We start from the raw sequence: 16,418 nt of genomic DNA, 5'->3' as shown, positions 1-16,418 counted from the left end.
ACTGGTCAGCATGATGCGAGCGGCGAAAATTCCCTGGCGACTGCGCTGCACGGGGGTCGCCTCGGCGTGGTTTGCTTCTGCGGTCAAGGGGCATCATGCCGACAATAGGCGCTGGTCCAATAATCGCGGTTTGACTACGTCGCCCAAGTCCACAAGTTCTCGTAGGCGCAACTCCCCACTTCTGATGCTCAAGGCCAACCCCCACGTCTCCCACCCACCCAGCGAGGCTAGAGGTGCAAAATTCCCCTTTTGAACCTCCCCTCAACATCCGTCCATAGGGGTCCCTGTACCCCGTACAAACATCCAGCTTCATCTCCCCTTGTTCTCCTGCGTAACAACTCTGTATTACACTCTCATCTTCTATCAGAAGCTGAATACTGCATCCATCTTCACCGTGCCTCTTTCGTCCGGATGGATTTGACGAGCCAGCTTCGTTTCAGTACAAGTGACGAGGACGGCTGATATCATCCATCAAGGACTCCCTCACCCCCGTGGTCGAAATACCAGTAAAAACCGGAAGCCTTTCGACGAACATCCAGAACCCTTCACTTTATTACCTTCCAACGTTACTGCTCTAGTCTACTATCCCCCTCAACCAAGCAAAAGGATGCATTGATTATGGATCGACATCCACAAACGACCCTGAACAATCATGGCCAGCACAGGAGGACAAAAAGGCTGGTCAGACTTCGGTCTAGGGCGAGGCTCTGTAGCTCGACGCGGTCCAACTTTCCTAACGCGCACAGCTACTGATGAGGCTGCTCAATTGCTGCGGAGGTCATCATTCCCGGCCACTCCAGAAGAACACCGTCCTGCATCAGCCCACGATGCCTCAGTACATACTCTATCAAGACCAGCGACAGCCCAGTCTTCTGTGTCTGTTCCACCGCTTGCTCCGGTAGACACAGTTGCTTCCTCCAAAGTTTATGGGACTTTTGACGGCCCCCCAGACTCACCAGATGACACCCAACTGCCAGACCCAATATCGGCGGTTCAGAACTCGTCAGGACATTCATTGGGAGCGTATATCCGTGCCATACCAAGCAAGGTCGAGAAGTCATTTTTACACCATGATAGCGTGCCTCCGCGCCCGGCCGGCGGTTCAGAAAAACTGGGCACCCTCTCAGGTGTCTTCGTCCCTACGAGTCTGAACGTCCTAAGCATCCTCATGTTCATCCGCTTCGGTTTTATACTTGGCCAGAGCGGTGTCATAGGCATGTTTGCCATGTTGGTCGCGGCGTATACCATCAACCTGGTTACGACGATGTCCCTTTCGGCAGTAGCCTCTAACGGCACGGTCAGAGGAGGAGGAGCTTACTACTTGATCTCCAGGTCTCTGGGTCCCGAATTTGGTGGAGCAATCGGCTTGGTTTCATATCTTGGCTTTGTTTTTAACACAGGAATGAATGCAGTTGCTCTAGTCGACTGTCTAACCTACAATTTTGGCGCTGAGTCTGGAAATTGGGCCAACGATCTTCCTGAAGGCCAGTGGTGGAAGTACCTTTGGAGCACTTTAGTTGTGGTACTATGTGTCGCTATCTGTATGGCCGGAAGTGCCATTTTTGCGCGCGCGAGCAATGGCCTGCTTTTCATTCTACTCCTGGCAACGTTTAGTGTTCCTTTCTCAGCCATCATTCGATCACCTTTCCAAACCAAGAAGCAGTTTCTGCAGTTTACTGGCCTCCGACTAGAAACTCTGAAGGAGAACCTGCTGCCTCACTTCACCAAGGGGGCAGCAGGCAGCGAGCTAAAGGGCAAAGAGAACTATCAAGATATGTTTGGTATCTTGTTCCCTGCAACCGGAGGCATTCTCGCGGGCGCAAGCATGTCAGGCGATTTGAAGAATCCGAGTGTGTCCATTCCGCGCGGTACACTGGGTGGATTGGCCTTGACCTTCGTCGCATATACTTTGGTGATTGTAGCCATGGCTGCAAGCATCACCCGGGAATCCTTCTATCGAAATGTCAACGTCGTGCAGGACGCGAGCATATCGGGGGTATTGATTCTTGCTGGAGAATTGGCAACGACATTCTTTTCCGTATTGATGGGTATTATCGGACCAGCAAAGCAACTTCAAGCCATTGCCAGAGACCGAGTTGTTCCCGGCCTCTCCATATTCGGGCAGGGGACGATGAAGAAGGACGAGCCCATCTATGCCATCCTTTGCACGTTCGCCGTCACTCAGCTGGTGCTTCTTCTCGACATCAACCAAATTGCTTCTCTGATAACCATGACTTACCTCATGTTAGTGTTGCCCCAGAGTGGTATGAAAGTGGCACTGATGGTATCTTGCAGGACCTTTTTCGCGCTGAACGTTGCCACGTTCCTTCTAAAGATTGGATCCGCTCCGAACTTTCGACCTTCGTTTTCATACTTCAACTGGTGGACAGCAGCCTCCGGGGCACTTCTCAGCGTCGGAAGCATGTTCTTTGTTGATGGGATTTCAGCCTCTGGTTCGGTTTGCCTTCTCCTCATCCTCATCATCATGATCCACTACACAACTCCGCCAAAACCCTGGGGCTCGATTTCAGAAGTCCTTATCTACCACCAGGTTCGGAAGTATCTCCTGAGACTCAAGACTGAGCATGTCAAATTCTGGCGCCCGCAAATCCTTCTACTGGTCAATGATCCAAGAAGGAGTTACAAACTCATCCACTTCTGCAACTCGCTAAAGAAGGGGGCCTTGTTCATCATTGGCCATGTGATTGTTACTCAAAACTTTGGCGCCTCTGTGCCGGAAGCACGCCGTCAGCAAGCAGCTTGGAACAAGTTTATCGACATGTCCAAGATCAAAGCTTTTGTAAACGTGGCAATCTCGCCTTCAATTGAATGGGGAGTGCGGAACGTCTTTCTCTCCGCTGGATTAGGCGGCATGCGCCCGAATATTGTTGTCCTCGGCTTCTACAATCTACAACAGTTCAGATCAGAGCAACCTCTGGTCGACGTGCCAAGTCCGCCCCCTGAACGGAAAGCCGGATCGATCAGACGCCGTCGTACGAGCAGGAGCCAGGTCCGTGGCGAATTGCCTACCGATGTGTGTTTTGTGGAAAAAAGAACAGATATTCAGAGCTACGTCATGGTGTTGGAAGATATGATCCTGAAGCTGCGGACCAATGTTGCAATCGCAATAGGTTTTGGCGATTTGGAACTCCCCAAGGCGAAAGAAAGTGTCACAAAGAAATACATAGATCTGTGGCCCATCCAGATGTCAGCAGAACTGACGTCTGAGACGGATGGTCAGCCGCAGAATGTCACAACCACCAACTTTGACACATATACTCTTATCCTGCAACTTGGATGTATTCTCAACACTGTGCCATCGTGGAAACGATCTTACAATCTGCGAGTCGCGGTCTTCGTTGAATACGAGGCTGATGTGGAAGAGGAACGAGCTCGAGTCATGTCGCTTTTAGCGAATTTACGCATCAGGGCTCAGGTTCTTGTGTTCTGGCTGGCCTGTGGCGCGATCAAGACTTACAATTGCATTGTCAATGGCCAAGATGTCGATGAAGAGACGCAAGAGCAAGTCAACAAGGTCCTGGAGGATGAGGCATGGTGGCAAGAACTTCTCAAACTCCGGGGCAAGTCTAGATCTGGCGATGTTAGTGCCGTCGATGCCCTTTCGATGGCCGACGACTTTGTATGGCCAAGCTCGTCTCTGCCGAGCAGAAGAGATGGCGCTTTCATTCGGATTGATGGTCTGCGCAGGATATTGACGCATCCAAGAAAGAGATCGTCGTTTGGCAATTTATCGAGTCTTGGAGTGAGTCTTTCTATGAGAACCTCGCGCATCGACGACGACATGCTCAGCCGACACGCCTCTCACCCAAGTGACTCTGAACGTTCTGAATCCGAGGACGATGACGAAGAGGATGGTGAGCGGGATGAGACTTCCGATGATGAAGAATCGGATGCCAGTTTATCAGAAGAAGGCGGAGATCAGATGCACGAGTCACCAGGGAGTCTGAGGTCTACCCTCAAAATTAAATCTCCCTCCTCCAAGAAGAGCAGTCGGGCGAGCTCAAAAAAATCGGCACGCAAAAGGCAAAGGGACAAAAACTCGAGGATGGAACGCTCAATGACAGCCGAGCCAGAACTGCAGTTTGGTGAGGACGTTTCCCCTTCAGGTGAAGAGGATGTTGGTCGAGGCCGTAGTCCCACCGCATCGGGTACTGGCATACCGTCGCTCTCAGGGAGTCTAGAAGTGACGACCTCGCCACAAAGGTCTCGAGCAGCCTCGCCAAATTTTACATCCAAGCCTGTCCCTTTAACTAAAGTGGCTAGTGATGAGGGTGCCGGTCCCTCAATCATGTTCGCCGACCATCCGCATCCACGGCGGCAAAAGGCAGAAGATGTCATCCCTGGGGGACGATCGATTTACCAGCGGACAAGGGAGGACAGCAATGCTCCCCAACCGTCCGCATCGGGCTTTCCAACAGCAGCCTCAATTCCATTGTCCTTTAACGACTTACCAAGTCGAGCTCAACATTTGATCTTGAATGAACTAATATCACAGAATAGCGATGACACGGCCGTCATCTTCACCACATTGCCGGCACCAGTCGAAGGAACATATCGCAGTGAGACGGATAGTCTTGGGTATATCAGTGATTTGGAAGTGTTGGCTGGCGGATTACCGCCGACCTTGCTGGTACATAGTAACAGCATGACTGTCACTACGAATTTATGAGAGTCAACGATATATTTGTGGTCGGGACAACGTCCTCTAGAAACCCTATCTTTCTTTGAAGACCGGTATAGAGCATCAATATCTTAATTCAAAGTTCCCCTGAGACGTTTACCGTCTGTCAAGGTTTCGGGCAGTATGATCACCTGGGTTCCGCTCATCTGTTGCTGAAGCGAGCGCAATTGAACTAGGTCTTCAATCATCCGTAGTCCCAAGCTTCAAACCAGCCCAGTACTTGAAGCTTTAAAATACATGGCTTCCAGACCGTCCTCATGGTCGCGTGGACCGCGGAGGCTGTCTGTATGATATGCCTCGCGAGCACTTCCCCCCATTTATGTGTCCCATGCGCATGGGTGGTTTTGGTACAAAACAACAAGGGCCCCGTCTAATACCGCTCCGCCTTGTTAAGCTTCCTTGCCGTTTTGATCTGACTCCTTGTATTCTGCCCCCTTACTGGCAGATTCATCGCGTGTCTACGTCCCCGGTATGTCCCAGTGTCCCTCAGTCTCGTTATATCTTGCTGCACTTGCCGTCTCAAGTGATTTTCGATCTTCATGGAGTCAAGGTGAGCAGTTAGGTCGAGGACTTGGTTCTGCGAGAGCTCGCCGACTTTGATGGTGTTATGTAGGTGAAAGCGCGACATGATGCGGGCGCGGGTGGCAGGGCCGATGCCGAAGAATGTCTCGAGTGATCTCTGGAACAGAAATTAAGCGGACTGTGTTGCGGGAGTAAAGCTTCGAACAGTGACGAGACATACCCATACAAAACGGTGTTCTGGGAAATTGACCCCCAAGATGAAGACCTGGTAGACGTCTAGTCAGTACTGTTTCTAAGGGAAATGAACTTAGAGAGATATACCATCTCTGCTCCTCCACTCCCGCCTTTGATTCCGGCGTTGTCTAGGATGGTGGCTTGATTTTCCTGATTCTCTCACAATCAGATGGGATTTTGTGGTCGAAAAAGTTGCGCGACAGTTCAGCCTTGCCGCCGCTTTTAACTTGGGGTATTCTGGGTGCCATGCCCCATTGGAAAGGGTTGTCTGAAACATCCATTCTTGTCATCGGTCAGCTACCGCACTTTCAACCTATTGCCCCTTCTTTCTCTTAAGTCCCAATTCCCTCTCAGTCAAGTCTCATAGTTCGATGTGGCTCGAAATGGCTAATATCCAGCGAATTGTCATTTCGCTGATGGTCATTTTGACCGCTACCTTCCTGTTCATGGGACAGACAGCACAGGCGGCCAAGGGCCCAAAGATCACGCACAAGGTCTACTTCGACATTGAGCACGATGGCCAACCGCTGGGTCGGATTGTTATGGGTCTCTACGGCAAGACCGTTCCCAAGGTAATCCTACCTCTAAAGCCCCTATATCTTCTGAGAGCTGCCAGCTAACCACTCACTCTTCATCCCTAGACCGCAGAGAACTTCCGAGCACTAGCCACTGGCGAAAAGGGTTTCGGTTATGAAGGATCAACCTTCCACCGTGTTATCAAACAATTCATGATTCAGGGCGGTGATTTCACAAGAGGAGACGGTACTGGCGGCAAGTCAATTTATGGTGATAAGTTTGAAGATGAGAACTTCAAGTTGAAGCACACCAAGAAGGGCCTGTTGAGCATGGCCAATGCGGGCAAGAACACAAACGGGTCACAGTTCTTCATTACTACCGTTGTCACAAGGTATATTTGCCCCTGAGCGGCTGCATGTTCCAGATCAGATGTCATTGGCTAACAGTGTTTAGTTGGCTTGATGGGCGTCATGTCGTATTTGGGGAAGTGCTCGAGGGCTACGATGTTGTCGAGCAAATTGAAAATGTACCCAAGGGCTCCGGGGACCGCCCAGCCAAGCCAGTCAAGATCGTTAAGAGCGGAGAGCTGCCTGTGCCGCCCGAAGGTATTCATAACGAACTTTAAGATTTGAGGGCAGGTACTGCTCTCGGATTACTATTAGTATCTGAACAAGGGCTAAAACTCATCTGACAGAACAACCTATCTACTCGAACATGCATCCTGAGTATATGAATGACGATGATGGAGAGGATGAACTTGGGACAAACCCACCACCAGTGGAGGATGAAACTGAAGCACTGCCCAAAGAATTGCCTGCGAGTGAGGAATTGTTTAGTCCTGTGGAAGGGCTAGTGACACAAGCATACATGCAGAAAGCAGCGCTCTTTCTTTTCATCATGCTGGTTGTTTTGGTCATAGTCAAGCGGCGCAGATCCCCAGCCCACAAGTCGGATGATAAAAGCATGGCGTAAGTAAACGCTGTAGAGCATAACAGTTTGCTGTTTGGTTTCCGTTGTCTCCTTTTCTGCAAGCTTCACGCTTGATGTCTCTTCTATGAAGGTAGATTATCGATGGGTACGAGCACCCCATGTGAAGTGCCATCAAACCTACGACGTTACGCCCCTTGGTGGCAATTGCGGCGCACAAATACGGCATAGTCTCGCTCTTGGCGAACTGCGTTTTTATTCCCATTGTCCAGTAGCTTCTAGCCTGGCCGATCGGGCCCATGTAATGATCACCTGCTCGCCGCTCCCTAAAATTTTTAGGCTGCGCTTTCAAGACTTTTTCATCCTTCAAAACCTCATTTCATCAACCTCCTCTCATCCACACAACAACGACAACCGACAATTCTACAGTCCTTCTTGTTTCTGTCTTTCGTTTTCACTTTCGGATAGACTTGGAGAGGCGTTTTGTGTCTCTCATTCTATCTGCCGGACACGAAAGACCAAGCAATCATCAGCGATTGAATCCTTAGACGCCTCGATAACCTCACTTCACTTTTCGAGCAGCGACTATCACAACTACCTCTTTTCTTCATTCAGTCAGCATATTCCAGACGTGGACTACCTGTCTGATCTTATTCTATCCGTGAGTTTCACTCTACTCGCCCACCGTCGTCAAAGTCCAAATCCCTTCACACGTCCTCCTGCCCTTGCAGGCGTCCGAATTCCTTGTGGAATTTTCTCAGAGATCATTCAACTACTTATAACAAAAGTCCTTTGAATCTCAGCTGACTCTTTCATTCTCAGTACATCCCAAAATCACTCGATCATCGAAAATGGCTGATTCCCTGAACATGAACGGTCTCACTCTGAACGAATCCAAGCATGCTCCCGGCAATCCCATCCAGGCTCGTGCGTACATCCCTCCTCATCTTCGTGGCCAGAGCAATCGTGGTCCCCCTGTCATGGGTATGGACGGGGCCGGTCCTGCACCAGCACCGACACCTGCGCCTAATGGCGAAACTCAAGGATTGAATGGAAGTGCCTGGGCTACCAACACGTATGTCAATCAAAACTCTCCAAACATATCAGGTTCACTTACAAGCCCTAGTCAAAGCAATGGCAGCTGGGCGGCTGCTCCCGACTTCAAACCTGGTCCTGGTGGTGCCCCCGCTCCTCAACCAAATGGCTGGGGTGCCGGTCACGCTCCTCGTCCCTTCAACCCGAACGCCTATGGTGCTCCTGGTGGCGGTCATAGCGGTGGTGGTCACAGTGGATATGGCGGAAACTATGGTGGCAACGCTGCTCGCGGTTCAGGAGACGGTCAATGGAGAGATGGTCAACACATTGCTGGCCCCCCCAACCCGAAAATTGAACGTGAACTGTTTGGCACTCCCAACGACCCGACAAAAGCTCACACTGGAATCAACTTTGCCAACTATGACGACATCCCTGTTGAGGCTAGTGGCCACGATGTCCCGGAACCGGTCAATGCCTTCACCAACCCTCCTCTTGATGACCACCTTTTGGGCAACATCAAGCTCGCACGATACACTACCCCAACGCCTGTACAGAAGTACTCAATCCCCATTGTGATGGGTGGGCGAGACCTGATGGCTTGTGCCCAGACTGGTTCTGGCAAGACTGGTGGTTTCTTATTCCCTATCCTGTCACAGGCGTTCCAGAACGGCCCCTCTGCCACGCCTGCCAGTGGTGGTGGCTTCCGCCAACGAAAGGCTTTCCCGACGTCTCTGATCTTGGCTCCCACCCGCGAACTAGTCTCGCAGATCTACGATGAAGCACGAAAATTCTCTTACCGTTCCTGGGTCAGACCCTGCGTGGTTTATGGTGGTGCCGACATTGGAACCCAACTTCGCTCTATTGAACGAGGTTGTGACTTGCTTGTTGCTACCCCAGGTCGTCTCGTCGACCTCATAGAGCGAGGTCGCATCTCCCTGGCAAACATCAAGTACTTGGTTCTCGATGAGGCTGATCGTATGCTTGACATGGGTTTCGAGCCCCAAATTCGTCGCATTGTGGAGGGTGAGGATATGCCTTCGGTCCAAAACCGCCAGACTCTCATGTTTTCTGCCACTTTCCCCCGCGACATTCAAATGTTGGCCAGAGACTTCCTCAAAGACTACGTCTTCCTGTCAGTTGGTCGAGTGGGCTCGACATCCGAGAACATCACGCAGAAGGTTGAATACGTCGAAGACAACGACAAGCGTTCCGTCTTGCTCGACATCCTCCACACTCACCGAAATGGTCTTACTTTGATCTTCGTTGAGACTAAACGAATGGCCGATACTTTGTCCGACTTCTTGATCAACCAAGGCTTTCCAGCTACTGCAATCCATGGCGATCGTACGCAGCGTGAGCGTGAGAGGGCCCTCGAGTTCTTCCGAAATGGCAGGTGCCCAATCATGGTTGCTACAGCTGTTGCTGCTCGTAAGTACTACCCAGCTCTCACAATATTGACTTTGAAGTCACATTCCCTTGAAGCATTTACTGACCATAATCCTTCACTACACTAGGTGGACTCGATATTCCAAATGTTATGCATGTCATCAACTACGACCTGCCGACTGACATTGACGACTATGTTCATCGAATTGGTCGTACCGGTCGTGCTGGCAACACCGGTCTGTCGACTGCTTTCTTCAATCGCGGCAACCGAGGCATTGTCCGTGATCTCATTGAGCTTCTCAAAGAGGCAAACCAAGAACTCCCCAGCTTCTTGGAGAACATAGCGCGTGAGAGCTCTGGTTTCGGCGGTGGTCGCGGAGGACGTGGTCGCGGTGGTGCGGGCCGTGGTGCTTCCGCCACACGTGACATGCGTCGTGTGGGCGGTGGTATGGGCGGCGGTCCTCCTTCCTACAGCGGCGGCTACGGTGGTAGTAACTACGGCGGCAGCAGTGGTGGTGGTGGTGGCAGTGGTGGTAAGTTCTGACAAGAGTTGTTCTTTCTTGGATCATGCACTAACAAACTCAGGTTACTCCGGCGGGGCACCCTATGGTGGTGGGGCCTATGGTGGCGGATACAGCGGCGGCAGCAGTGGAGGAGGGTATGGCAACCCAGGAGGTGCCACAGGCCCTTCTTCTTGGTGGTAAACGGTTAATGGCGTTTTGTGGTGGATCGACTTTTCCATCTCTTCTCGGCACGGGGATTTTCCTTTTTACTTGAACATTCACGCTCTCGAACAGTGACCGGGTGTTGCCCTCAAAGCGAATGGGCATACTCCTTCAGCACGGACTTGCTTCTTCGGTGATGACGACCACGGCCACGGCATTTTCTTTTCGAGACGACTGTTTATTATCGGGCACAGCATGATACACTGATAGATAGCGTTGGCTTTTTTTTCCTTTTCCGGATCGATTTCCAGATACCCCTCGGCATGTCGAACTGCCTCATGTGAACAGAGGGAACGGACGATACGTGCAGACGAATACCAGACTCACACCACGGCGTCGTTTTGAAACGAAAGAGAGTGCGACGGCGCAAAACTCGAAGCTTGAGAGAATGGAATGACGAGACTCCATCAGTAGGCTCTGATATGAAATGGGGGCCATGGGGCGGGAAGGACAGATCCTTCGAGCCTTTTGACGAGATTCGTTTTTCACCAAAAAGAACCAAAAGTTATTTTGCGGGGTTTCTCTCTCTTTCGACATCCTGTGGGACATGATGACTTCAATAGACTTTTTCGACATGGACATGACACCAAAATCCAGTACGAGCTTTTTATGGGGCGGAGGTGGACAGGAAAAGCCTGGGAATCAACGGGAAAACAAATGGATGGGGATATTCTGCCACGGCAAATGGAGGGAGAAGAATAATATTGCGAAAGACCATCTGTGCATCTTCCCGGAGTTTTTCTTTCTGCCCAGACACTCACCACGCTGGAGAGCTTGTGCTTTGATGATGACGGAGCTTGGTTGATACGAGACCCAGAGGGAAAAAGGTCTTCGCTGGCTGTTGTTAGATCAGGCTCGCCAGGCCACTATTGCACTTTGTTATCCCAAATACAAAACAATCATGGAATGCATTGCGCCCATAATCGTGGTCCATTGATGTTGTTCGTTTGCCTCTCCTCTCTATCCCCTTCCACCTTTTTCTGCTCGGGAAGAGATATTTCCAAGTAGCGATTCCTCGGTACTGAAGTTTATACGAGGTTAAGATCTAGATTGTCTGGGTTGGTGGTTGCAAGGGAATCATCCCGACTGCGTCGGTCTGATTGTCTGTTTCTTATCTCCTGTTAATTCCACCGTTTCTCCTGTATATGTACACACCTCAATGCTAGCACTGGATTTGGCCGTCTTCGGCCGACCATGGACCAACCCCAAAGTGAAGGCCACACGCTTCACATCTGGTAAGGCCGGGTGGGCATCGATCGATCAGCAGGAGTGCTTGGTGCGAGATTACCTCGGCAGGAAGCCTTGACTTCACTTAGTTTTTGTCTTACGAATGGCTTGTCGGAATGAACGACCTCGGGAGTCTAAAGCACACACATCTTTTTCACTCGGGCAGACATGGAGATAGTGCCTGTGTATGTCCAGGAACGGTCAGTGGCATGCAGATAGATGGCGTCCAAAGGGAAACCCTCCGCAACACCCCACTCACCAAAAGGAGCAATGGAGCAGAGGTACGACAAGGCAATATGGAGCAACTGACCACTAGCAGCTTCGTACAGCGAGCACTGCTATTGGATTGCAGGTCATTCTCTCGCCTTTTCTTTTGTCACAGCATGAACGCTGACCAGCACTATAAGAACAACTGGGCTTGCCCTTTTCTTTAGCACGGCTTATTCAATCAATCAATCAACCCTCCCAAAAAGCAAGGCTGTGAAATTCTTCCTTCTCTCGACAGACATCTCAGAGAAAGAAAGACGACAAAGTTGTGGCAATGTCGGACATCAATGACCTGTTTGCTCCCGCTCCCGAACCGCCCACCGAGCTGGGTCGGTATCGAGTTCTCTCTCCCACCGCCGGCGTCAGAGTGTCTCCCTTGTGTTTGGGTGCCATGTCCCTTGGGGACGCCTGGACCAAGGTTCGTCTTCCTGTCTACCTATTGTAACAGAGAGAGGCGGGCATTGAACCAGGAGCTAACGAGACTTTTAGGGCATGGGCAGCATGAATAAAGAACAATCCTTCAAACTCCTCGACGCCTTTTTTGAGGCCGGTGGGAACTTTATCGACACTGCTGTACGTTCACGCTTTGTCCTGAAAAGTCCCTTGTGAACCTTGTTGGATTGACTGAGGATCTGCCTTCCTTTTCTCTTGTTAGAACAACTATCAAAACGAACAATCCGAAAAGTGGCTTGGTGAATGGATGGCGGAAAAGAAGAACCGGGATCTCATGGTGATTGCTACCAAGTATGTCTGTCGTAAAAAGTTGCCCCCTTCGCCTCTTTTCGTGCTTGTCCCATACACGCACCATCTCTCACAACGCGCGACTTCAACTTGCTGATACCTACTCTGTGGTAAAAAGGTACACCACACCCTACCGAAGCTGGGAGCTCGGCAAGGGCAAGACGGTCAACTACTCCGGGAACCACAAGAAGAGTCTGCACCTCTCGGTCAGGGATTCTCTTGCAAAGCTCCAGACCGATTACGTTGACATTTTGTACCTTCATTGGTGGGTAAGTCATTGTCCCTACATTCAATCTCTAATCTATTTTCTTTACCTGCAGCCGAACCCCCGAGACTGACAATAAACCCACTAGGATTGGACCACGTCTATCGAAGAAGTCATGGACAGCCTCCACACCCTCGTGCAGTCGGGCAAAGTCCTCTACCTGGGCGTCTCGGACACGCCGGCGTGGGTCGTCGCGGCAGCCAATACGTACGCGCGCGCCCAAGGAAAGACACCGTTTAGCGTGTACCAGGGCCGGTGGAACGTGATGGAGCGCGACTTTGAGCGCGACATCATCCCCATGGCGCGGCACTTTGGGATGGCGCTGGCGCCCTGGGACGTGCTGGGCGGGGGCAAGTTCCAGAGCAAGAAACAGCTCGAGGAGCGCCAGAAGCAGGGCGAGGGCCTCCGCACCATCTTCGGCGCCGTCGGGCAGACGCCGCAGCAGGAAAAGATCTCGGCCGCGCTCGACAAGGTCGCCCAGGAGCACGGCATCGAGTCGCTCGCCGCCATCGCCCTCGCCTACGTCATGCAGAAGACGGTCAACGTCTTCCCCATCGTCGGCGGGCGCAAGGTCGAGCACCTCCAGGCAAACATCAAGGCCCTCTCTATCAAGTTGACCGACGAGCAGATCCGCTTCCTCGAGAGCCAGACCACCTTCGACCTGGGCTTCCCCACGAACTTCCTGGGAGAATCGCCCAGGGCCTCGGGGAAGACGCCCTGGACTTTGGCCGCGAGTGCCTCACTGGCCTGGAACACTCCCGAGAAGCCTGCGGGGCCTTAGATGGCAAGGAAACGAGAGTACTTACAGAGCACGTATGCGCCAAGTAGAAGTCTTTAACGGTCGTCGGATGCAAGGCTAAGACAGAAGTCACAAGAACAAGGAGAAGGACCGAGATTAAAAGGGTAGCAATGGTGTGTCTAGATCCCAATAAAATGGGGGAAAGATAGGGCCTCGTGGGAAGGGAGAGAAACATCATAAAAAGAAAAAAGGTAGAGTCAGACAGCCTTTTCACAGCTCATAGAAGAGTCTTGATAAATTATTGCTCTTGTTAATTCTCACATCGTCTCTCGCCACTTGTCCGGACATTGAGATCGGACATAATTTAGTCCGATAGACTGAGGCTGATTGGATGGTGAACGACAAGATATAGTGTATATATTGTGTGTGTGAGAGAGAGAGAGAGAGAGAGAGAGTGTGTGTGTGTGTGTGAGTGAGTGAGTGAGTGAGTGAGATACGCAGCCTGATAAAGGGTTCGAACCCCTTAGTGACCACACACATACATACCCGAGGACCCGATCAACGAAGAAACAGTCTCCTTGTCTCTTCGGCGTGGCCCCAGACCGAGTTCTGGAGGGTTCTTTACAGAGTCGCGCTGTGGAGGAAGATATTGGTGACATCGGGATCAATTCTGTAAGCTGGTATTGGAGTTCAATCTTGCGCTTCGAATGTAAATGCCGCATGGGCTCGAAGCTTGACTGGTATTGCCGCATGTATTTGCTCTGCATTGGTCTTCGGAACCCATGGGTTGTTGTCTGGGCCCAAATCATGCGCAGCCAGCTTTGTTCCGGGTTGTCTTTCTTTGTCCTGGCGCTTGATGTTTGACTCGCTGGGCAGGATCGTCAAGGAGTTTGCAAGATAAGTACAGAATAGACCGTCGTCAGACAAAGAACGGACAAGGCGTATTGTCGATGTTGTTGCTAATTTTGACATAACGCCATGGATTCTTTCTTCATTCCCTCAGCAGGACACCCGACCAAAATGAGAAAAGGCCCTATCCTTCCGTGTCAATGCTTCAAGCCGTGGCTGCCCAGACAGTGCCTTGCCGCGGTGTTTGCTCCCACAAGCAAACATCCCGTTGATTGTGCTGAGAAATCCAAGGCTTGCTGGAGGTTGGATAAAAAGGCGACAGAATTCCAGCTGAATTAGTTTCCCATCAAGCGTACAACTCCCCAAATGTTTCCGACTCAGCGACAATGTGCACCACGAAACGATACCTGTTCCTCTGCTCGCACCCCGCTACACATCGCTTCCGCGACACCGTGTGCAATTCTCCCAGCGTTCGTGGCTGTCAAGTCCGAGATTACAACGTCTTCCTCGCAGATCCGTGCCAAAAGTGCAGCAGCCGCGGCATGCCGTCAGTTCACACGGCTTTCGGCGGATGTCAAGAATCTAGCACTGACGACATTTGGTACATCCCCAGCAGATGCTTCATCGACGTCGGATTTCGCACGTTGAGCCCTTTTAGTGAAGAAGACGCCTCAGAACCTCCAACACCGACTTCGCCGTCCACCAGACAATCGATCGATGACGGTCCTCTGGGATCACCACAGACTCCCACCAAGCTCAAGACCTGCGACCCAAACATTTGCAGAAGGCTCCTCCGTCGATTGACAATGAGGATACTTAGTCCCTGTTGTGCTAGGGAGACTCAGTATGGTGGATATGAAGCCACAAGGGTTGAAGGACGTGACAACCGTGTCAACGGAGTCATTAGAGACAGTCTCTGCGAGTCATCGGTCTGACAGACGTCGTCACAGGAACTGAGGAAGACGCAGACGAGTGCAGTCTCCCTCATTGACCTGGTAGCGGTGGTCACGGAGGATAATGTGTCCATGCCTTGGTAGCCCAATGTACAAAGTATTGTTTTCAACCGCCTCTTGTTTCTCCCTCAACCTCAATCTCAACGGGTTCCTGTCTCGCACCAGCCCCTTGGGTGGCTATGGCCTCACTCTTCGCTCCGGCTTTGGCCATCTCTTCCTTCTCATCGTCTGCACAACCGCAGTCATAGAAATCTCCGATGTTGGCACAGTCAAAGATAGGTTTGCCTTTTCTTTCATTCACCACGTTATGCACAAAGCACGCCCAGGCTGCCGCACTCGACCGTGAAGATGTCTGTGGAGGGTACTTCTTGAGGATTTGCTGGAAATGTTCTGCACATTCGCCGCATGGGTACAGTCGGGCGAAGAGGTACACATAGCTCTTGAGCGCGTCGCTCTCGTCTTGCGTCGGCTTGTCCGGAAACCGTGCCATGGTAGTATGAAGAACTTTCCAGGCTGCGCGGCCCAGTTCTGCTTTCAGGGTTTCATTGCCAAGCTTGCCCATAACATGGTCGCCATGTAAGGTCTCCGGCGTGGCTGTTACAGTAGGGATTTCGGCCATGTCTTGTGGTAGTTGTTTGGACGAGTGCTGGAAGCGATCGGCGTGGGACAGAGCGGTCAGGGGCCGGTCGTGGTCACGAGTCCAGATGATGTACCATACAAAGAGGGCGATGGCGGACAGCAACACCATGGCAGGGGGAGGTGCTCGAGGCATGGTGGATGTTGAAGGGGAGTGATGACAGATAGAACTTCGGTCCCAAAAAACAAGCCAACAATGGACAGAGAGGTGAGGAAAAGAGGACGACGCTGAAGCTGATGCAAGGGAAGCAGATTCTACTATACAGAAAATATAGGACTCAGCACAAGTAGTCAAAGAAAGGAAGTTAGCGTAGGGGGGAAACTCAGGTGATGATAGGTATGATGGCTGGTATTTCACCGTGATTTGTCCTCGTGTTTCCTTGATCCTCATTCCACGAGCTGGTGAAATCCGGGGTTCAGCCACTGGTGCCACCCTGTGCCACCCTCGTCTCCTCAGTCTAAAGCAGCAGCTGGTGCCAGCAAAATTTGCGATATGCACCAAAAACGAAAGACTGGCGCTCCGATCTCGCTCACTCCAAAACAAGTATTACCTGAGTGGAAGGCAGAGAATCTAGAAGAGTTGTAGTTAACAGGTCGTCTCACTCTTTGAATTGCCACACCACACCACACCACACCATCAGACTGAAACATCTCCGGAGATCTGCTTATTGGCTTGGACTTTACAACTTGGACT

The 16,418-nt window shown here is 51.4% G+C and overlaps 7 protein-coding genes across 7 annotated transcripts; 6 read left to right on the top strand and 1 right to left on the bottom strand.

Annotated features, from left to right (window-relative positions):
• Positions 1-652: 652 nt before the first annotated feature.
• Z517_03830 (uncharacterized protein) lies at positions 653-4,690 on the top strand (the record flags this gene model as incomplete). The annotated part of the gene is made up of 2 exons (XM_013432934.1): positions 653-2,244; positions 2,296-4,690. The coding sequence occupies 2 exons, from the start codon at positions 653-655 to the stop codon at positions 4,688-4,690; spliced, it is 3,987 nt and encodes a 1,328-aa protein (XP_013288388.1).
• Positions 4,691-5,841: 1,151 nt separating this feature from the next.
• On the top strand, positions 5,842-6,599 carry Z517_03829 (peptidyl-prolyl cis-trans isomerase B; the record flags this gene model as incomplete). The annotated part of the gene is made up of 3 exons (XM_013432933.1): positions 5,842-6,030; positions 6,100-6,365; positions 6,428-6,599. 3 exons carry the CDS (start codon positions 5,842-5,844, stop codon positions 6,597-6,599), a joined length of 627 nt encoding a protein of 208 aa, XP_013288387.1.
• Positions 6,600-6,688: 89 nt separating this feature from the next.
• Z517_03828 (uncharacterized protein) lies at positions 6,689-6,946 on the top strand (the record flags this gene model as incomplete). Its single annotated transcript, XM_013432932.1, has 1 exon — positions 6,689-6,946. One exon carries the CDS (start codon positions 6,689-6,691, stop codon positions 6,944-6,946), a length of 258 nt encoding a protein of 85 aa, XP_013288386.1.
• Positions 6,947-7,752: 806 nt separating this feature from the next.
• Z517_03827 (ATP-dependent RNA helicase ded1) lies at positions 7,753-10,026 on the top strand (the record flags this gene model as incomplete). Its single annotated transcript, XM_013432931.1, has 4 exons — positions 7,753-7,976; positions 8,028-9,364; positions 9,451-9,855; positions 9,908-10,026. 4 exons carry the CDS (start codon positions 7,753-7,755, stop codon positions 10,024-10,026), a joined length of 2,085 nt encoding a protein of 694 aa, XP_013288385.1.
• Positions 10,027-11,815: 1,789 nt separating this feature from the next.
• Z517_03826 (uncharacterized protein) lies at positions 11,816-13,328 on the top strand (the record flags this gene model as incomplete). The annotated part of the gene is made up of 5 exons (XM_013432930.1): positions 11,816-11,959; positions 12,031-12,114; positions 12,197-12,285; positions 12,401-12,551; positions 12,636-13,328. 5 exons carry the CDS (start codon positions 11,816-11,818, stop codon positions 13,326-13,328), a joined length of 1,161 nt encoding a protein of 386 aa, XP_013288384.1.
• A 1,193-nt stretch (positions 13,329-14,521) lies between these two features.
• Positions 14,522-15,070, top strand: Z517_03825 (uncharacterized protein; the record flags this gene model as incomplete). Its single annotated transcript, XM_013432929.1, has 1 exon — positions 14,522-15,070. One exon carries the CDS (start codon positions 14,522-14,524, stop codon positions 15,068-15,070), a length of 549 nt encoding a protein of 182 aa, XP_013288383.1.
• A 124-nt stretch (positions 15,071-15,194) lies between these two features.
• Z517_03824 (uncharacterized protein) lies at positions 15,195-15,860 on the bottom strand (the record flags this gene model as incomplete). The annotated part of the gene is made up of 1 exon (XM_013432928.1): positions 15,195-15,860. One exon carries the CDS (start codon positions 15,858-15,860, stop codon positions 15,195-15,197), a length of 666 nt encoding a protein of 221 aa, XP_013288382.1.
• Positions 15,861-16,418: the final 558 nt, after the last annotated feature.

The sequence above is a fragment of the Fonsecaea pedrosoi genome (genome assembly GCF_000835455.1).
Source record: "Fonsecaea pedrosoi CBS 271.37 unplaced genomic scaffold supercont1.2, whole genome shotgun sequence".
NCBI lineage: Eukaryota > Fungi > Ascomycota > Eurotiomycetes > Chaetothyriales > Herpotrichiellaceae > Fonsecaea > Fonsecaea pedrosoi.
This window is presented reverse-complemented; position numbering and strand designations above follow the sequence as displayed.